The 21,358-nt window shown below is 50.1% G+C and overlaps 2 protein-coding genes across 4 annotated transcripts in view; both read right to left on the reverse strand.

Moving 5' to 3' along the window:
* Nucleotides 1–427: 427 nt before the first annotated feature.
* Nucleotides 428–7,539, reverse strand: IHH (Indian hedgehog signaling molecule). The gene is made up of 3 exons (XM_077155176.1): nucleotides 7,228–7,539; nucleotides 4,560–4,821; nucleotides 428–2,958 (listed from the first exon to the last, which is right to left on the reverse strand). The coding sequence occupies exons 1-3, from the start codon at nucleotides 7,537–7,539 to the stop codon at nucleotides 2,300–2,302; spliced, it is 1,233 nt and encodes a 410-aa protein (XP_077011291.1). The 3' UTR covers nucleotides 428–2,299.
* Nucleotides 7,540–18,717: 11,178 nt separating this feature from the next.
* NHEJ1 (non-homologous end joining factor 1) overlaps nucleotides 18,718–21,358 on the reverse strand; it is a 92,027-nt gene continuing 89,386 nt past the window's right edge. For 2 of the 3 annotated variants that reach the window (XM_077155183.1, XM_077155182.1), the window contains exon 8: nucleotides 18,736–20,714. In XM_077155183.1, the coding sequence (XP_077011298.1) occupies nucleotides 20,637–20,714 (78 nt within the window). In that variant the 3' untranslated portion in view covers nucleotides 18,736–20,636. Of the gene's footprint in view, nucleotides 20,715–21,358 lie in introns of all 3 variants that reach the window. The other variant, XM_077155181.1, reaches the window with a different exon arrangement.

Consider the following 21,358-nt stretch of genomic DNA (forward strand, 5'->3'; position numbering starts at 1 on the left):
CTTGACCTCGTATTTCTCACTATGAATTTAGTACGTGGTCATTCTGGTCCCTGGGAGGCTGGTCAATGAGAACCTGACACAGGAGATGGGTCCAGTCTGGATGTGCTGAAATAGCAGATTTCGGGGCCTGAAAGGCTGGAGCCCATCCATCATGCCCACTCAAGACACTTTCCCTGGCTACTTCAACCTTCCAGGGACATTCCAAGTTCACCAAAGTAAAAGCCTTATGATAAAAACGGTGAACCCACGAGCCATATCACTTGGGCTGAAATCCTGCTATTGTCACTTGCTATCTAACCTTCGGCAAGGTACTTAACTTCTCTATGCTTCCGTGTTCTCGCTTGGAGAATGGTAATATTATAAGCATATATCACATAGAATTGTTATGACAATTAAGTACTTTACATTCAGATTGAAGGGTGCCCTGTACTGGTTAGTGGTCATTAAACGAGAGTTGCCATCATTATAACTTGGGAGAGGGGGCTCCTTCGCCAGATGACACAGCCCCCAAGGCAATACAGTTTTTGCTGGAGCATCTCTCCATGGGGATTGAGGTGGGAGACATCCGAGAGAATGACCAGTCATTGTTACCACTCCCCACTGGTAATCTCTGAGCAGTCATTCCCACTACTTCCCACTGGGCAGAGCTTTAACCACCAGCTCTCCAGGGTGGGAAGGACCCTAATTTTTAGGATGAGGTCTACTGGCTCACAAAATTCCTGAGAATTTAACAATCTTGCGAGCTGGTGTGCGCCGGCTCCAGCAGTCCACTGTCGATTCATGTTGAGTACAGAAAAGTTTGCCTTGGGAGAGCGAATGAGGGAAAGAGAAGCAGGGGGTCATCCTGCTCGGAAAAAAAGAAGCTGGGCCTTCTCTGGATGAGGCAGTGTTTCTCACAATGTGGTGTGCAGACTTTCTGCAAATGTTTGGGTGCTTGTAAACTTAAGATACTGGGCATCACTTTGGATCTCAAAAGCTAGTGGGGCCGAGAGATCATTTCTAAACACATGCCCAGGTCAATGTGAGGTTTGAAACTGCTAGATTAGGGATCACTGACCTGTCCAAGAAGTCAGAATGGGCCACAAGACCAATGTTAATTCTGCAGTAGCTTTTCATCCTGTGTTCTATTGCCCACAGTAAAAAATCAGAAACCCATGGCCCAAGAAAGGTTGGAGTAGCCAGGGAAAGTGCCTCGAGTGGGCATGATGGATGGGTTCCAGATGAGTGCAGTGACCATGGACACATTATCTTAGTGGTCTCTCTGGTCTAATCATTTTGGGGGCAAACTTTGGGATCGGCCTGCAAAGGCCCTGCCAGGTGCCAAGCTCACTGTTGGGACTTTGCAGGGCTCCTGGGTAAGAAAACCTGCAGACAAGGACAGGAGTGCTGGGTGCTTTGGCCATGGAGGAATGGGAGCTGGGCCTCTCTGGGGAGGAGCCAGCAAATGCTGGGCAGACCCACCGTGGCACCAGACTCCCTGCCAGTTTACCCCACTCAGTGTCCCAGACTCTATGGCTCTAACAACTTAAATAATTTTTATTATAAAAGGAAGAAAAGACCAAAACATCCCCAAAATTCTCCCCTAGACTTCTCCCTCCGTGCCAATAAATAAGAGGAAACTGACCGGAGGAGGGGGTGGGGATCATCAGCAGAAAAGGGAGCCTAGCCTGGGCAGGGGGAGGGAAAGACACCCAGCCCACCCCTCCCCCCCACAGTCCCGTTGTACAGTCAGTCACATTGGCTGGAACACAGAAGTCTGTCCTCTGGCAGCAACAGTCTCAAAGTATGTCCCAAGGAGTGTGGCCAGGGAGGGAGGTCATGCTTTTGTATGGCCAGGTTGGCTGCCCCACCCTGAGGCCTTCTTGGTTCTGGGCAGCACTGAGTCCAGTCAGCTCCCTGCTGGCTCCCAGGGAATCTAGCAGCATCAACTGAGGTGCAAGCCCACCTAAGGGAGGGGGGGTGCCTAAGTCAGATGGAATGGGCCCTCCCCGGTGGGGGATGCAGGGTATGAAAAATTTCAGTGAGAACTGGCTGGGTTGGGACCCACAATGTCAGCCTCAAGGACTCTAGGACAGAAGGATGGACCCTCACCTCCTCTAGCCCAGCTTGCAGCTATGCCAAGATGGGAGGTGGAGAACACTGGCTTGCCCAGTCAAGTCTCAGCGGTGTATCTCCGTGGTAGAGGAGATGGTGGGAGCCAGTGTCCCTCGATCAGGTCTCTTTCAGGGCCAGTGCCCTCTTGGCGGAGTGGCCTTTGGACCCAGTATGGCAGTTCCGGGAGGGCAGTGGTAGGACCCCTTCAGCTTCCTGGCCCAGCCATGCTCAGTGGGTGGAAGCTGCCCTCTTCCAACAAGAGACGCCCCAGGCGGTAGAGCAGCTGGGGGTACCAGTGCACACCTTCACCCGGGGTCCAGCTGCCCCACACCAAGCTGTGAAACAGTCGCAGGGGCCAGAAGGCCAGCTGAGCCAGGCGGTGGTCAGCCACGGCCGCAAAGCATGAGGCCACCACATCTTCCACCACCAGCGTCCCATGCCGCGTGAGTGGGGCATAGGCCCCTAGGCCCACATGCGTGGAGACAGCTGCCACTCGGGCAGGCTGCAGGCCCAGCACCCCAGCCACTAGCACATACTGGCCTGGCTTCACTTGGCTGGCGAAGGTGGCCCGGAAGTGGGCCGCTGGTTCTGTGTGATTGTTGGCGGTGAAGAGCAGGTGGGCGGGCGTGAGTGCCAGGCGATGTGGGGGGTCCTGGGTCTCGATGACCCGGAAGGCCCTTGGTCGGTCTGGCTCGCGGTCCAGGAAAATGAGCACATCACTGAAGGTGGGGTTTCCATCCTCCCCCATGGCCAGCACCCGGTCTCCGGGCCTCACGGCTGACAAAGCTACACGTGCCCCACTCTCCAGGCGCACCTGGGCTCCAGCAGGAAAGCAGCCACCTGTCTTGGCTGCAGCTGAGTGCTCTGTGGGAAGAAGGGATAGGAAGGGGTTACTACCGTGGAGCTTAGATTCCCAGCCACCCCTCTCCCCTGGCCACACAGCCCAGCCAGAGAGCCTTCACCACCACATCCTTGTCCCTGACCCCCACTTTCCATGCAAGCTTAACGTCCACCACCCAACCCACAACGTGGCCTTCTGTCCCCTCTACCCAGCTTAATCCTTCGCAATGAGAGGAATCTATTTGGGCCTCCAGACCCAGGAAGTGAGAGGTAAGGACCCGGAAGCCCTGATGCTGTGAAGCAGTCACAGGGGCCAGCAGGTGAACTGAGCCAGGTGGTGGCTATGACGCAACACAGAGAAGGCTGCAGCCTCATGGAGAGGGGAGGTGGCTTAGTGCCTTGGTTATCCCAGTATTTCTTGCCCCTTGCTCAGACACCTCCCCCAAATTGCCCTCTTGGACTGACACCCTAACTACTGTGCTTCTATAAGGAAGTGAGAGGAGAGGAAAGGAGCCAGCATGGACTCCTAGGGCAGCCTCAGAGTGAATCGTCAGGTCAGGGGATGAGCCAATAGTGAGGAGACAATCACCAGCTTCAGTTGATGTGTTGGGTCCTTGTTGGTGGGACAGGACACAGTGGCATCAGCAGATGGGTTGGAGAACAGGGTTGGGAGCGAGAGTGATGAACAGAAGTGGCGCTAGGACACTGTTTGCTGACGAAGGGCTGATGCGACTTGACGAGCATAGAGTTGGCTGGGGAGGTGCTGAGGGGAAGGGTCAGGGTAGGGTCACCACTGTCAGCCCAGGTAGGACCAGGCATACCAAAGAGCAGATTTCCGTGTGCCAGGTCTGTATGTGCAATTACTACTTGGGGCTGGCGTAGAGGGCTGCACCTGCAAGCCAGGTGGGGCCAGGCTGGGGATCACCGAGGAATCATTTGAAGCTTCCGAGTCTGGGTTCAGTGTAGGTGACAGGGACCCTAACAAGGCTCAGAGGAGGGGCGTGAGGCCCCAGCTCCAGCCAATCTGATCAACAAGGCGGCCAGTCTGGGAAAATCCACTTTATTGAGTCCACTCTGATTATTCTGGCCCTTGCTGCTGGCTTTGCCCCAAAGCTCCAGCTGCAGGGCCCTGGGGGAGACGATGGGGATGCCTGCGCCCGCTGGGAGGAGCCTAGGTAGTGCCCAAAGGGCCTGACCTGCAGTTGGGCTGGGGGTTGTGACCCTCCAGGACTACTGGTCAGGCAGGACCCTGGTCCCACCGCCCGCCTCCGTTTTGCACCATGCTGGGGGGAGGCGTCTCTGCCAGCCTGGCTTCCTCCATCTGTCCAGCTTGCTCTGTCTTGCACCTCTTGTGGCAGGCTCTGGACTGTGGACCGCCTGGTCAGCACCTGAGGCACTGGGACAGGGCCCTGTCTCCCTAGGCTCCTGCCATGATACTCCCAGGCATGGAACCAGCCAGCTGGCACCAGTGGCCTCGGGGAGCACTGCCGAGGTCCTCCTTTTCCCTGGGATCCCTGCTCCAGCCCTGGCCGGCCTCTTCTCCTTCTTGGCCCCACCGGGCCCTGGGCCGCCTGCTCAAGCCCTGCGGCCCCGGCCCCGGGCCCAGCCCCCCGGCGGCGGCTCACCAGACTTGACGGAGCAGTGCACGTGGGCCTTGGATTCGTAATACACCCAGTCGAAACCGGCCTCCACGGCCAAGCGCGCCAGCAGTCCGTACTTATTGCGGTCACGGTCAGACGTGGTGATGTCCACTGCGCGGCCCTCATAATGCAGCGACTCCTCTGAGTGGTGGCCGTCCTCATCCCAGCCCTCAGTCACGCGCAGCTTCACGCCGGGCCACTGGTTCATTACCGAGATGGCCAGCGAGTTCAGGCGGTCCTTGCAGCGCTGCAAGTAGAAGGTGGGCGTAAGGGGAAGGATCCCGCTGGGATACAGGCGCAGCCTGGCCCACCACTCCCGATGGTGCTGAGAACCCCAGGGGTGGGGGTGGAGGTAGGGAGTGCTCTGTCCTCTCTTAAGAACAGAGATCGCTAATGTGCTCCCTCCTATTCTAGGGTCGGGGGCCACCCCAGGGAACTGGACCACATGGTGTCAGCACAAATCTGGGGGGCATGTGGAGGTACGGACCCTCTGGGCACCCTTCCCCAACAAGTGGAGTTTCCTTCCCTTCCTGAGCTCTCTCCCACTTCGAAGTTTAAGTCCCTTCACTGGCCGGGTCCCACCTCTGCCTCCCCAAGGCACCAGGACCCTCCTACAACTGGACAAAGGGTACAGTAGCCAAGCAGACCGCCTGCGGCTGGCCTGCCAGGCGTGCAAAGCCCAAGGTGCCCAGTAGGTGTCACCGTAGCCTCAGGGCTGAGGCCCAGGGAGGCAGCAGGTGCGTCCAGGGTGTGTTGGAGGGGAATCCCGGGGCTGCCTGGATTCCTCCCGAGCCACAGAGCATTTCTGCTGTGACCCTCTTGTGATCCCAAATTGGCCTGCACTCACGCCAGGAAGAGACTGACAGCAAACCAGGGGAAAGTGGTGGAAGAGCTAGTGCCTGGGCCGGCCTGGTGGAGAGGAAGCAGAGTTGCAAGAGGTGCGTGAGGTTGACAAACCCTATGCGATGTCCCCCTGAGCCCAGAGCCCTTAGCGTCTCTGCACCAGTATGCCCCACCTCCCAATCCCCATGGAAAGTGAGCAGAGAAACTAAAATTCTGGGCTTAGGAAGCTGGCTGTGTGCTCTGCCTCATAAAGAGTGGAGGTAGAGCCAGACACTGGGGGAAGGACCAGAGGAACCATCTGTCGTTGCTGCCTGAGGTCTGAGGACAAGGGACCCTGCAGTGAGGGGCTGGGCCTTCAGGGCAAGGGGTCTTTCCACAAGTTCTTGACCCTTAGGTGGGAGGTGCCGCCAAGTGGAGGTAGCCCACATCTCAACCGACCCACAACCCCCCAAGCCCGGGCCCCACAGACCCTTGGACTCAGCATCCCAGGAGCCAACGGTGGCTGCAACCCAAGCCAAGGAGAGCCTCCCCAGGGGCAGCCTGGTTGGGGGCACTCACTGCCGAGGAAGGGAGCTCTGGGTGCTGCTTCCTGGTCCTTACCACCAGGCTTCTTAGCCCCCCACCTTGTCCTTGCTCCGTGCCTCTCCGCCTCAACACACACTACACCCCCACCCCACACCCCCGCCCCCGCTCCGGGTCCAGAGCCCGGGCGCGAGCTGTCAATGATTGCCCAGCCTGTGGCCCGGATCCTTATCTGCATTCCTCGGCGCCCGGCCCGGCCCGGCCACCAGCCAACCTTCGCCCGGACACCGGCCGGCCAGCCCCGGCGCCAGGACGCATTCTGAGGGCCGTGGTCTAGCTGCTCTTCCTAAAGGACCTAGAAAGTCGGCGCCCCGCCAGCGGGGGAAGCCCCGCAAGACTCCAGAGGAAAAGGGCGGACGTAGTTCTCCCCTTGAGACCCCGATGCAGGGAAGGAAGTTTGCACTCCGGCACCTGGCGGAGCACATGCCCAGTTCTGAATATGCAGGGACCAGCGTCAGCTCTGCTCCCTGCCTCCTCGGCATCCCAGCCCCTCTCTCCCAATCCTCCCGGTCTCCACCGCCACGCCCAGGGATCCTCGAAGTTCGGTCCCAGAGCCCGAAGGCCCCGGAATCCCACCCATTCGACCGCAGCCGTTGCGCTTAGCTCTCGGGACAGACACGTGGGCTCGCTAGGCGGGTTCCCTTTCCCACCTCCGCTTCCCTGCTCAAAACTTGCCCGCTGTTTCTTAACCCCAGATCCATCCGAAACACTGCTCCGACCTGCCTTTGCTCAGCTCCAGCAGGGGACAGCTGAGCGAACCGAGAGCGCGCGGGGAGGAAAGGCCACGCAGCGTGGCTCTCGCGTGCCGAGCTTCTTCGCCTCAGGGGTGCTGAATTCAGGCTCCGAAACGAAAGGGGCGCGGCCGCGCGGAGGGTTAGGCTGGGAGGGACTGCGTGGGTCCGGGGAACGCAGGCGGCAACCGGGTCGAGGTACCTCCGGGTGCCGCGCCTCGCCACCACTGCCAGCCCTGCGGGGGCAGAGGGGCTGGGCTGCGGGCCTTGGCAGCCGGGGGCCTCTTCTCACGGACTCCGGCAGGCTCGGGGATGCCGGCATGCCCCGCAGGGACCCCCGGCCAGCCCGTCTCGGGCAGAAGGCAGCCAGGCTTGGCTAGAGGGGCAGGTGCCAGGGGGCGGGCCAGGCAGCCGAGTAAAGGTGCTAGGGGGCGGGTAGCGCCGGGCAGGTGGCGGTATTTCGGCGGCGGCGCGCTGGGAGGGCGGTTCGCGCTCACCTGGGTCATGAGGCGATCGGCGCCCGTGTTCTCCTCGTCCTTGAAGATGATGTCGGGATTGTAGTTGGGGGTGAGCTCCTTGAAGCGCTCCGAGCTGCGAGCGATCTTGCCTTCATAGCGCCCGCTGGCGCCCAGGGTCTTCTCGGGCACGTTGGGGCTGAACTGCTTGTAGGCAAGCGGCACGAGTTTGCGAGGCGGCCGCCGGCGGCTGCCCACCACCCGGCCCGGCCCGCAGCCCCGTGCCGCCGGCACCAGCAGCAGCAGCAGGAGCAGGCAGAACCGCAGTCGGGGCCGGAGCCGGGCGGGAGACATGGCCGGGGAGCCCGGAGAGCGGCGGGCGGGGGCGCCTGGCGGGCTGATGGGTAGGCGGGTAGACGGGAGCGCCGCGGGGGCTCAGACGTCGGGGTGGCTCCTGGGGGCTTTGGGTGGGGACGCCATGCGCTGCGCGGCGCGGCGCACGGCCGGCTGGGACTCAGGTGCGGGGCGGGGGCCCGGGGCCCTGGTTGGTGGCGGCGCGCTGTCCCCCTCGGCGCCTCGACTCTGGGCTGCCCGGCTCACCGGCCGCCAATAAATAGGCCGGCCCGTTTGTTTTGGCAACGCGGCGACGGCGGGGGGCGGCGGGCGGCGGGGCTGCGGGCCGGCGGGCTGGGCTGGGCTGGCCCGGCCGGCGGGCTGGCGGGCCCCGCGGTTAGCACCCCGGCCCGGCGGTCAGGCGGCTCGGGCGGAGCGGGAGCTGCTGCCGTCTGCGGCGCAGCCCGGGGCCGAGTGAGAGGGGAAATGGAGGAGATCCGGGCTCGGGCCCCGCGCAGACCGCACCCTACCCATGTCCCTGCCTCCTGTGCGCTCGACAGCGAACCTGCAGCAAGGGTAGCGCAGCCTCCTCCCCTTCGGGCGGGCGGCCCCGGCACTAGCCAGCCCTCTTCTCGCTCACTCCTCGGTCGCGTGTCCTCCCGCCCGCTGCCCTCTGCGCCCCCTGCACTGCTTGGCTTTTCTCTCCCCGCCCCGACGCGTCCCACCCCGCCCTGGCCTCGCCTCCGGACTCCCCGCGGCTCCGGTGTTGCCCCACCAGACGCAAACCTTCCTGAACAGGAGCTACCACCCCCACGAAGACCGCAACCCACGGCGCGGCCGGACGCGAGGGGCGGGGGTCAGTGGTCGGACCGCACAGCCGCCTACGGCATCCCCTGCGGGGAAGCAAACTCAGAGGGCAGGTTTGCCTTTGCTCCACCCAGGCGACTCGCCCTTTCAGCTCGGTGGAGCTGGGTTCTGTACCAACCCGATGCGCATCTCCTGGCCCGCCGGGTTTGAAGCTGGAGAAGGTGGGGCGTCCAGCCTGATGAAGAATCAAACAGGCAGGATGAAGGTGTAAAGGGACAGGCCAGGGTGCAGAGAAGAGCAGCCTAACATGGTGACATGAACAGAACACCAAAGAACTTCTACTAGTCATGTAAAAAAAGGACCAGCAAAGATCATGGAAACTGGGGCTAGCTAAGAATGAAAAACAAAAAAACAAAAAGCAAACAACGATTCAATGCCACCTGTATACATGAACTGCCAAATAATTACTCTCCTAGTTCTACTTTACAAATTTAAAAGGACAGAGCATATGTAGGGGCAGCTAGAGAAATGATCATGGGTCGTGTGTTTATTTTAATATGACTTCTGGAAGCTAGATGAATTAGGATTCATTCTGCTAGAACAAGAAAATGCAAGTGTGTTTAAAAACAGGAATAGCAACATTCAACTATGTGATTCAGTTGCAATATATTCCATAAGTCCAATAAAAATAGAAATAAAGAGGTGAAGATATAAAAATTCTGATTATCCCAGTAATATTCATACAATAGTTATCTTTTTTTGGTGTTTGTTATGCACTTGATACATGGGGGCTGGTATACATTATACTACGCGTTTGACGTCATTATCTAATTTAAACTCTCAACAGCCAATTGAAAAGGTTCTATTATTATCCCCATTTTACAAGGAGGATATTGAAGTTCAGAGAAAAAAAACAATTTGCTCCTGGTGAGGAGCAGGGATTAAACCCCACATCTGTGTGACCCATAGCTCCCTCCCTCTTCTGTGCCAATGCACCAGTCCCTCTCTTTGGGCAGGAGTCACCCGTCCAGCACAGCTCAGTGTCTATATGGTTTTTCATAGATTTATTCACACTCACTCTGGATCAATTTTGTGAACACAAATTTGGGATTAGAAAGGATTCATGAGAGTGCTCAATCAAAGCACTACATGTTACAGAAAAGGAAACCAAGGCCCACAGAAGAGAATGACTCTAGCCATGGTACTTGTAATTTCTAGGATGTCTCCACCAGAATTCAGATTTTCTTTCCTCCCTTATGCCCGTCCTCCCACTGCCTCCCTCCCCATCTTAACCACCTTAACATTCCGATACTGTTTCCCAGTTCTAGAATATTCTAACTGTTGCTTCTTTTCCTTGAAAGCTGATAAAGAGCTTTAATTTCTATTTTCCAGGGTTTAAGGCCTATGTCTGCAATGTGTTCTCTCCCCTCTCTCCTCTCCTCGGATTCCTGGGGTAGGCTACTCAAGTCAGGCAGCCCCTCTCCCAATACAGAGAAATATAGCTTCCTTGGTCATCTATCGCAGGGTTTTATAATTTTCCAGAGAGCTTTTCTACTAAGTCCAATCTTTCTCCCTCTCTCTACTAATGCATATTCTGTTCCTTTTCTTTTTCTGCCTTGGTGATTAGGGTCATTATTCCGCTTACTGCCCCACTTTGTGGTCCTGAAGATTATTAAATTCACTTTCAATCTTCTTTTCTCCAAGTGAAAGACAACTTCTTTAAGGTTCTCTAATGGGTTCTAATTTATAACCATTCTTCCTTGAGCCCTCTCACTTGTCCTCTCTTAAACCATGATACTTATCCCAGTGAATTCAAATCTCTGATAAAGTTCGGATCCGTGTGAAACACAGCGTAAGAACTGTCTCTGCAGTGTTGCTCCAGCCTGGCATGGTGCGCTCTGATCACAGTGTTGTCTGGCTGATCTAGATGGTGCTTCACCAGTCTGGGCCCTCTTCTGCCTGGCTAATCCAAGAGCTGGCCTTTTTATTTGCTACTAGAAGACTCAATGATCAGGGTGTGTAGCATTTTAGTAAAATCTTCACAATAACCCTTTGAGGTAGATGTTATTATTCTCACCTTACAAATCTACAACTCCTGGGCCCTAGAAGTAAAGTACCTTGCTTGCTATCCCACTGCTAGTACCACAGCCAAGATTTGAACTCATTGCTTTTTTACGTCTCAGCTATATTCTTTTATCAGGACACCATGGTGCTTCAGATCAGAATTTCAAATTTAGATCAGTATCGGTCCAACCTCCTTCGGTGGAGGAAGGGGGAGATGAGGGATGAAAATGGAAGCATCACAATTTCTACAGTTCGGAGCACCAAGTTGGGATCTAAGGACCTTGGTCATTGCTTGGCTGCCAGTGTTCTTAGCTGTTCAGTGTATGTGGCTTCCAAGGCTTTAGACTTGGGCCAGTCCCTCAGACTTAACAAAACTTAGCTTAGGTCTTAGCTTAGGTCACTGCCAGGCTCTTGCCAGCAGTAAGACTGGAGAACTGAGGACTGTCACTCTAGAGCCACCTACTGCCGGGGGCAGCTTTCAGCTTCATCACCAGAAAGCAGCAGTAGTGGGAGCGCTGGCCAGGGCCAATTCACACCTGAGTCCTGTGCCCCTGGTAAAGATCACTTCTCTTTTCTCACTTTAGACCTCATCTACCCCCTCAATTGTCTCTATTTTGAAAAGAACAAAGTAAAAGCTATTTATTTGTATGACATGAGTTTTTGTTTACAAATGTGGAAACTGAGAAAGGTAGCAGATTGGAAAGAGAGGAAAAGACACTGTTAAATAATTTAAATACCTATTTAGTACACTATCATTTTACTGCTTTTAACCAATCTTGAATTAAACCCCATAATACAAAAGCTAGTAATATGTTCTTATATGTGTGTATGTGTGTGCATGTGTGTGTGTAACCACAAATACATACATCCTGCTTAGGTCCATATTTCTATAGCCACTAGTTTTTTTTCTCCTAATCCTGCCACTTGACCAGATCAATCCTGCTCTAAATCCAAGAGTGCTGAGCCAGAACCAGACAAGTCTCAGGAATGCAGTTAGTCAAATATCCTCCAGTGACTCACTGCACAGCAGCCCTGCTCAGTATAAAGAGCACTAGACCTGGAGGTGGCAGACCTGTGCTTGAACATTGTCTCTGCCACCTACCTGTGTGATCTTAAGCAAGTCACTTGACATCTCTGAATTTCAGTTTCATTATCTATAAAATAAGAATAATATCATGCATTCCATACACTTGAGAAATACAAGCCATAAAGTACAAATTTTTATGTATACTTCATTTTCATCCACTGCTGGATTCACTGGGGTACCCGTAGTTTTCAGATTCCTATTATCCATCCAAAGAGAATACATCAGGATGCTCATTTATGGGTGCCCCAGGACAGCAGTGATAAAAAGACCCTTGTTCTTTCTATTAGGGAACATCTATCACGTGCACAATTGTATAATAAGCACATAATGACAGAGAATGCAAACAAAACATTAAAAGACACAGTTGTCCTCAAGGGTAGACAACAAGGAAAAGACAACTGCATCTTTTATTTGTTTTGTTTGCATTCTCTATCCTTATGTGCCTATAAAGGAATCCACTATTTAACATTAAAATCTTAAATATTAAATGAAAATCTTAAATCATAAAAATAAAAGGCAATTACAAAGCCATGACTGACACCCAAATAAGTAAGTACAGAATAATGCATTATGAACTAGATAGGTTAATATATAAAACAAATTTGGTCTAGGAGAATATACTATTTTAAATGATTAGCCTGCAGTTGGATGTTTTGGAAAAAATCAGTTTTGAAGGAAGGGAAGAAATGACTGAAAAGAATGGAGAACACCCAGGAAAGGGGAATGGCACAAGCAAAGATGATGGCAATAACAATGACAAAAAGCCAGGCTGGATGATATATGAAAGGGAAACCCTGATATTATCTCATTTAACTTTCACACAGACCCTATGACACTGACACCATTATTCAACTTACAAATGGGGCAACTGAGGTTCAGAGCTTGTAAGTGATGGGGTTGGAATCCAGATTTGTTTGACCCATAACAAGACAGTTTCTGAGCGAGTTATTCCTGGGCAGGCATACTGGGTTGTTGACCTCTGTTCAAGTCAATCATTTTATCTTCTAAATCTAGGGAACTGCTTTTCTTCTTTCAGGTGCTGTTACCTTCTTCTTAGGCTTTTAAGACCTCAAACTGCATTCAGCCGACCATTGCCCCAGTTGGTTGGGATCACACTGACTTCTATTGTTGATTTTTGAAGAGGTTAACAACTCCACCAAATTTGGCCCAAATGCCAAATGGAAATATGCCTGTCTTTCAAGCCTCAGATTAGTTCAGGACACATTTGGAGATCCAATTAGAGCCACTCAAAACTAACAATGCTTTGAAACCTACTATTGATTAGAAATGGGAATGTCAAGTTACCTTTGCCCAAACAATAAGCTCATTAAAAGCATTAAAGACATTAAAGGCATTAAAGACCTTGCTTTGATGATTTTGAAAAGATAGGAAAAGGTAGCAGAATCAGCTACATTCAAAGAGAGTGCTTTCTTCTCAACTGAGAGACTAAAGATTGTGGGAAGCTCTCTCTTACAGACAATAAGACATTTAAAGACAGAAAGGCATACCTATACACATAGTTCTGTAAATGGATTATAACGTATTTACTAACTGATGGGATTTATTTCCACCCAACCTGTGTTTCTATTTGGGAAAAAAGTTAGTTAATAGGAAATCTTGGAAATTTTTAATTTAATGAACGTCCAATAAGGGGGGAGATGTTCTATTCGTTTATTATCCAAGTGATGCTCCTGACATGCCTGCCAACTTCCTGTAACTGGGCTTGTGCTGTTCTACCCGCATACTCTCTTAGTAGAGATGGCACCCCTAAGGATGCTGGGAGCTATAGCCAATGAAAGCATATACAGTCACTTGCTTTTTAATAACTTGTACTCTTAGTTTCAGCAAAATAACGAATCCATTCCACTACGGCTGCAGTTAACAAAATGCTATATTATTCCTCCTCCCACCTCGCAACAGATTTCCCCAAACCAAACAGATTAAGCTTATTTATAGCCACACATTTTGAAAACCACCTCTAGATACTACTGGTGTGAACAGGTATAGGCGTGTGTATAAAATAGTCTTCATTTATTCACTCACATGTTTTCTTGAGGACCTACTAAGTGCCAGACACTGTTCTATATGCTTGGGATATTTGAGAGAACAAAAAAAAGCCATATCCCAGCCCTCTTGGAGCTTTCTTCTAGTGAGAAGAGGAGACAGACAATTAAAAATGAACATAGAAATAAGTAGCATATATAATGTATTAGAAGGGAATAAGAATTACGAGGAAAAAAAGTAAAACAGGACAAAAGGATTGGGAGTACAGCAGCGCGTGGGGAGGGGGTGTGAGCTGGAGAGGCAGCATGCTCCATCAAGTAGGTCAGGGTTGGAGAAGGGGAGATTTAAATAAATGCCTGGAAGTGGCGAGGGTGTCACCTGGCACAGACCTAGGGGGAGAATGTCCTCCCCAGACCGACAGGTGTACAGGAGAGGGCGAGCGTGCTGGGCATGTCTGAGAAACAGCAGAGAGACCGGGGTGACTGAAGATTAAGCAAGGGGGAAAATGAAGGGAGTGAGTTTGATTTTCTACTTTCTGACCACGAGAGTTTTTTCAATTTTTTTAACATTCAAAGTGAAGACAATCTACCTTCTAAAGAGATGTATATATTGAAATAAATGAACACACCATAGTTTTGTGGTTTTTTATTTCAGAAAAGCAGGTAACAAAACTGTATTTATACATAAGATTCTTTAAAACTTAGAAAAAAAAAAGAAATACATAGTCATGGCTCTCGCTTTCTATACCATATGCTTCAATAATTTGGAGTGGGGTTATCCTTTAAATCATCTTTGGATTGTAGGTGTCTTGAAAGTAGGAGGCGTTGTCGTTATGGTCATACGGCACATAGCCTTATGCCCCTGTTAGTGGGGCTACCGTGGGGGGAGGCAATCAATAAATACAGGATTTGAGTTAATGCAGCTTGACTTACTCCTGTTTCTCCTTGTTGAATATGGGTTTTTCCATCTCATTCCAATGTATTTCCTATAAAACTCTGCCATTCCTTTGAATTCCTTTTTAGTGATCTATAACATTTTCCTGTGGGGATTTGACCATTTGCAATTCATTCTACATAATATGATGACAAACCTAGCCCCTTACATTTCCCTTCCAGATCAGGAATTTAGCCCATTCTCTGGAGCTCCCATTGGGGATCTTTCTTCCCATTGAATTCTTCCCACTTGTTATCCCAGTTGCTTAACTACTGAAATTTCCCCATCATCTTTAAATTATTTTGATATTAATTTCTCTACCTGCTTCAGTTCCATTTGATGGTTGCCATTAAGCTATTTTTTTAATACATCCAGAAGCATACATACCTCTTAGGTTCTCATTCCCAGGACCTGTTTTTCCAGATGTCTATTTGAGGGGGAGCTCAGTTCCCATCAAGAAGTCCCTGCTTTGGCTTTAATGAATGACCCACAGCTACCATGCCAGTCCACGAGTCATAACATAGCACCCTAGGTGAGAACCATCTTCAAGTGTTCTCTGCTCCTACCCCACCCCCACCCTATATGAAAAGATTAATATAGTTTCGTTTCACACAGCTCTGCTATTTTCATTCTTCAAATCCTAAAAATGCACATACACTTTGACCATCCAATAGTCCACAGTGCTGGAGCTGGGCCTCACTGTACTTCACCTCGTTGGCGGGGGACACCTCCAAAAGCAGTATAGCTGCAACTTGTGGCCCATGCGTCCTGGGTGCATGACAGCCAAGTGCAAACTCCAAGTCTGCCACCTCACAAGCTGAGTGCCCTAGTATCTGCAAGAGGAACATTCCCTGCCTTTAGCTAAACATATCACCATGTTAATTTTCTCCTTCAGCATTATCTGGGGAACTTTTCTTTTTTTTGATTCAAAAGCCATTGTGAAGTTTATCTGTCTTAAATTATCTATTTCTTCTCTCCTGGTATTCTAATTATGTAAATTATCCTGCAACATTTCCATCATACTTTTTAGAGAGCAACACAGTGGACATTACCATGAGCAAAAAAAAAAACCACTCAAGTAGGGTCATCAGTATCACATACATACATCACCAGAGTGTTATTATTAATATTGGTGTCATATTAGGTTACTAATGAAAGAATCTTTATTACCAGCCCTCCCACTCGCCACCTCAGAACACTGCCTTTCCTATCCTCCCATAAATGCTATAGGACCAACTGGTATTGTTTTGTGCCCTGGAAGTGCCTTGGAACAGTAATAAATAAAATTGGCAGTCTGCTCTTCTCATCTGGAAGTAGTCTTTTTCTACCTTGAATAAGGGATCTCTTTGCCACCCATGATTTCCAGCAGTACTGCTCCTGACCCCTGAACCTAGATCCACACCTGTGCGGGGCTTCCCCCCCAGCTCCAGCTCTTTTCCCTTGCCCTGCTCACCCTTCAAGGCCTGGGATGGGAGGGAAAAGGCAGATGGAAGTGCCAGTCGAGAGGATTACCCTTCTACTCCACTCTCCCCTCTGTTGTCACGACTTCTGACTGGCTGTCGATCCTATCAGGGGTCCATAAAGCAAGGAGGACTCTGGCCCGGGAGAGGGGTGCAGGGGTTAGGCAAACAGGCCAGGGAGGCAGTTGGTTGAAATTTAACCACAATATTCTTGGTCTCTATTGTTTTGAGTGAGGCCCAATATTTCCACAGCAGGATTATAGGATCTGATTAACCATGTTAGACAACAATGCCGAGCTGGGATGGGCTTCCCCTTCCAGCTGCCAATATAAAAAAGTAAACACAACACCCAGCTTTCAGAAGGGACTCTGAGCAGCCCCTGAGCTCTATACCCTAATTCTAACCATGCTACTGCTTTTGGCCCCAAAGTGAGGGGAAGGAGGAAGAGTGTGGTATGTTGCTCTCCTTTAACTACTGGCCCTTGGCCCAGCAAGACAAGTAATCCTGGCACAAACTTCCCAGGTGAGTCAATGGCTATGTGCTCCCCACACCCTGGAGTTCTTCAAATGCTTCTTCCGGGTTCCCCTGGGAGGCTGGCCCAGATTCTCAGGAACCCATGAAAGTTGGGTGCCAAGAGGCTAGCACTCATTCATAGGGGTCTAGGAATGTAGAAAGGACAGCAAAGGCTGCTGGGTTCCAGGAAAGAGAAACTGAATGAGGGGTCCGACTTAGTAGCTCAGAGGAGCCACTGGAGGCTTTGCTGGTACACTGTGATGCTATCTACTGAAGAACTGATGGGAGCATGAAGGACCATCATAAAGTAGTGTACTTCATGGGAAAGTATTTCTTAAAGGGTTCTGGGATGAAAGAGAGAGCATAGGTGGGCTTCTAGCTCCTCTGATAGATATGGATTTTATAGGGTCTCTCTTCCTCACACAGACTAGCCATCTTGTGCCCTCCCCTCTCTGGATGCTTCCCCTCGGGGTGGGATCTTCTGAGGCCTGTGCAAGAGAACAAGGAGGAAAAAAGAACACTGAGGAGTCCTAGGCAAGAGGGTCCTGTAGCAGCTTCTATGAGGTCAAAGCATCTAGGAAAACCCTCCCTCCAAAATGTGGCCTTCTCTCTCTTCCTGCATTTCTCTCTACACCTTAGTGTTTAGGGTAACCCATTAAAGTTTTGCCACTTCATACACTCATGGATGCTAGCAGAAGTGACCAGGAACCAGTCATTGGTTATTGTAACTGTAAGCAGTTACAGTAGCACCTGTGACATTGCAGGATGTCACTTACTCTTTTGGACACTCGTTTTCCTCTTCAGGAAAATTCAGAGAAGAATTCTACTTCAGAGAAGAACTAAAAAGTAGATTGTGCTGGTGTCAAAACCAGTTAACATAAAGTTGTAACTATTAGTAGCATATTACCACCATTGTGTTATTTTCTGAGTTAAATTTAAATGCTGACTCTGTTCTTGAAGAGTATAATCTAATGAAAGGATGGAGACAGAAAAAAAGCACAGAGGAAATATGTATATAAAAGCAAGCATAAGTAGCAAGGGAGTGAGCAAGCAGGTAAGGCAAGCTCCCTCCAGCATGAGGAAGGGTTACGCAGAGGCTACAGGTTTCCCCTACACTCTATAGGGGAGTAAATCCTCCTCGTGTGGTAAATAAGAGAAAATGAGGGACAGAACAGTTGGAGAGAATAAAATGCCTGGTGACAAAACCAGGAATGAGAACAAATCTAGAAGCAGGAGGAGAAGCATAGCCTTTTCCATCTCCTAGGAACACTCCCCTTGTATGGAGAGTACACAAGGGACTCCTGTATATACATCTTTTGATAGATGGGGTAAGTGCTTTGAAGAATGGGGAGCGAGGATGGGGACTTAAAACAATAGAAAGCAAACAGAGTCCAAGAGAAAAATGCCACGTGCATCACAGGGGTACAAATAAGCAGCAGTAAGGTTAAGTATTCAGGGGACTTCAGCAACTCTCCTCCCCTCATGCTCACTGTAGGTGATCTGCATCAGGCACTTGCAAAGATCTTGGTCTGACCAGAACAGAGTCTTCCCAAGCCCAGAGCATAGGAACACGGATCTCACTGCTTTGCCACCCTAGGAATTCCAGGGCTAGCCCCCAAAGACTCAGTGGGAAGACAGAGAGTAGAAGCTTTCTTCCTCTTTGCCAATAATGTTACTATCATTTGGAAACACTCCTTAATCTGGGAGATTGGCTGATTGGTGACAGGAGAAAAGAGCATGATCCCAGGGGGATTTTCCAGAACCCAGCTCTGGCTCTGCATTTAAGGACTGCTAGAGAAGCCCTCCGTGTGGCATGAAGAAAGCAGGTGCTACCCAGCCTTAGTGCTAAGAGATGGAGATTTCTTTTCCAGGAAAGAGCTTGCCTATCCTAGCTGACTGTGGGGGAGGGCAGACCAGCCAGCCAGGCCAAGCAGGCCTTGCAATCTAGGTGGCGCTATTTCTCTACTTTTTAGGTCAAGTTCCTGCAGGAACTTCCTCGAGGTCCCTAGTCCTGCTCCTGGTTTGCTGGCTTGCTTGCATAAACCACCTTATATTATTTTTTTTTCTAAAAATACTCCAAAGCAATTGAAAGAGTCCCTTCTCCCACCAGCCAGCCCTGGCCCCAGCCCCGGCCCCGGGGAGCGGGTGGGTAGGCCGGGAGGTGGGCCACCGCTTTATTAAACACAGGGAAAACTAATATTTACGGAATAAAATTTATGGAGCAGCCACGAGAATTCGACCCTTTTATGTGCATGGGCATTGGGGGCTGGGCCAGGCTGGGGGCTCGGGGAGGGGCCCAAGCCAGGGGGCAGGGCTGGAATACAGCCTGCTTCTTAGACTACATCTTCAAGGCAGGGATTTCCCTGGAGTTGCCCTAGGATGAACGATTCTCAACCACCACCCCTAGCTTTGGGGTATAAGGGCTTTAGGGCAAGCCTGGCTGAGGCAGGTCTTTTGGGAGCAGTGTTTCTCTAACGAGGCATCTGGAGGCAACAGCCTATGGGAAAAGAGGGGTCATGGTCAGGAAGGTCACTGGGCATCTCTTACTTAACCTTTTTTAAAAGTCACATATTCATTTGAGAACACTGAAAAAAGCTATGCTATAGGATTTTACTTACAGTTTCAGGGGATTCACAGATCTCCCAGGCTTACCATTATTTAAAATGCCTGCTCTTGAGCCTGTGCTGTTAAGGTAGAACAATTATCCAGGGTGAAGAGCTTGCATTTGCTCCAGACTTGCTAGGGAAGCCTTTGCATTTTCCATGTGGTCTCATGCCCTGTGCACACTGAAATCTGGCTATATAAATTCTGCTGCAAATAATTTAAATGAACAAATTGAGCCATCTGAAAGGTTTTTACATAGTTCCCAATTCACTTCAGTGACAGTCACCACTACGGGGCCACTGAGAATGAGTACTGGTGAGTACTCATTTTCCAGAGGGGCCAATAGTCTCTTCCTCATATGATGCTGTGGATTAAAAGTCAGATTCTTATTAACTGCTCAATAAATATTAGCTGCTTATTATTATTATTATTGATATTCTTATAATAATTATTATTTTTGTAGCTTGGATTGTCCTGTCCTCAAGATTTGACATCAGGACACAACTCAGTCACAGCTTGAGAGAACAGATAGATGAAAGGAGGCATTTGACCATCATGGTTGAGTAACTAAACCAGAAAAGGCCTCTGTGCATTCTGCCCCTGATCCTCCTTCTATCTGACAGTCTCAGTGAGTATCTGAGTTCTCATTTCTCCCTGGTCTGACCATGCTCTTCCAAGGTCAAGTTTCAGTTGGTCTCACCCAAAATGAAAAAACTAACAGAAAAGGTCAAGGAACTTAGCTAATGTTGGTCTACCAAACCTTGCTATAATTGTCTGAAGGACTGATCTTTTTGTCTAAGATTCTGCCTATCTCACACATTTTTCTCCTGCTAGAAACTACTGCTCTCTGAGACAACAGAGGACTTCTGTGGTCATTTCCTGTTCTGCCATTCTATCTTTCCTGGTTCTTTGGTTACCATGTCATTTGAAATAGAGTAAAGGAAAGGAAAGTAAAATTTCTTTTTCTTTTACCCTAGTGAAATTACCTTGACCCAAGTGCTCACAGCTCTTTGTAAAGCAGCCATCTGTTCTGTCTTGTGCCCACCATGGAGAGGTTTCTTAATATGAAACTTCCCAGATGAAAGTTTAGCTCAGGCCACAGGAGAGAAACTTAAGAAGAATCTGAAGGGCTGGATTGAAGCCTTAGACTTCAAAATCCAGAGACAACAATGAGGTAGGGCTCATGAAATGAGGTGGTTATGTGTTCTACAGAAGAGATAAACTCAAAAGCAGGGGAGTACGAGTGCTTTTTATTCTATAACAAAGAAAGAGTAGGTGGGTCTCTGAGAGCACCCCTAGCTAGGGACTCTTGGGAAAGTTGCATAAGACTTCCTAAGCATGTATGTATCTTTTTGCTGCAGACTCACTCTTTATACTTAAAGTCCATGGCAGGGTCTTCAGTCCAAAACAGAGGAGGCTATATATAGTGGGCTACAGATTATATCTGTAGCTATATATAGTGGGCTACAGATTCCCTTGCTTAACCTCAGGTGACCTGTCACCATGAACTTCAGTTGTTTTTTCCTTACAGTGAGGCCTTGGCAGTATAACTCTTTTGGAGATACTGCTGCTCTGCATGCTCCTTTCTAGGTGATGACAAGAAGCTGTTCTTCAAGTCCATCCTCAGCAGTTGAGACAATGACAGATTAACTGAAGAGTCCCCTTGGCTGCTTCTTCTTCTTGGTCTTTGACAGCTGAGGTCTCCGCATAGGGCCTGAAGTACCCTAATAAAAAAGAAACCCAAGTTAACACAGGTTTGGAAACAGTTCCGCTTAAGTTAGGGAAAGGACTTCCTTCCGTCTATGGATCCTGGTTAGGCGGAGGTCTTTGTGACGTGGCTGAAACAGGTGTTTTAAAGTCTGTTTCAGGTGTTGAATGTAATCCCATACTCTAGGCAGGACAATACGCATCCCTTCTCCCACAGGGAACAACATTACAAACCATTAGTGACAGTGAAATAAAGTGAAAACAAGGGGGTGTAAGGGTAGCTCAGTGGTAGAATTCTTGCCTGCCATGCAGGAGACCTGGGTTTGAGTCCCGGCCCACGTAGTTTCCAAACAAACAAATGAAAAACCAAACAAATAAACAAAAATCCAACAAATGGTGCTGCAATAAGGAGATACTTCTACGGAAAAAGAATGAAATGCGACCCCTCCCCCACCATACAGCATATAAGCAAACAAACAAATAAACAAATAACGTGAAAAGAAGCCAAGCTCATCATTTGATACAAGAACTGCAGACAGGCAACAGCAAGGGAAGAAGTGAAAGCCCATGACAGTCCCTCTAGACATCTACGATGTGGGAGGCTGGTCACAATATTGTTGAGGCAGAGTCAACTAAGTGACAATTCCAGAGATCAACCACC

This window comes from Tamandua tetradactyla, chromosome 3 (genome assembly GCF_023851605.1).
Source record: "Tamandua tetradactyla isolate mTamTet1 chromosome 3, mTamTet1.pri, whole genome shotgun sequence".
Lineage (NCBI taxonomy): Eukaryota > Metazoa > Chordata > Mammalia > Pilosa > Myrmecophagidae > Tamandua > Tamandua tetradactyla.

Coding starts and splice junctions, on each gene's coding strand:
- IHH (XM_077155176.1), bottom strand. CDS start 7,539: ATGTCTCCCGCCCGGCTCCGGCCCCGACTGCGGTTCTGCCTGCTCCTG. Junction 4,822..7,227: donor CCGATCGCCTCATGACCCAG/GTGAGCGCGAAC, acceptor TTCTACTTGCAG/CGCTGCAAGGACCGCCTGAA. Junction 2,959..4,559: donor GCACTGCTCCGTCAAGTCTG/GTGAGCCGCCGC, acceptor TTCTTCCCACAG/AGCACTCAGCTGCAGCCAAG.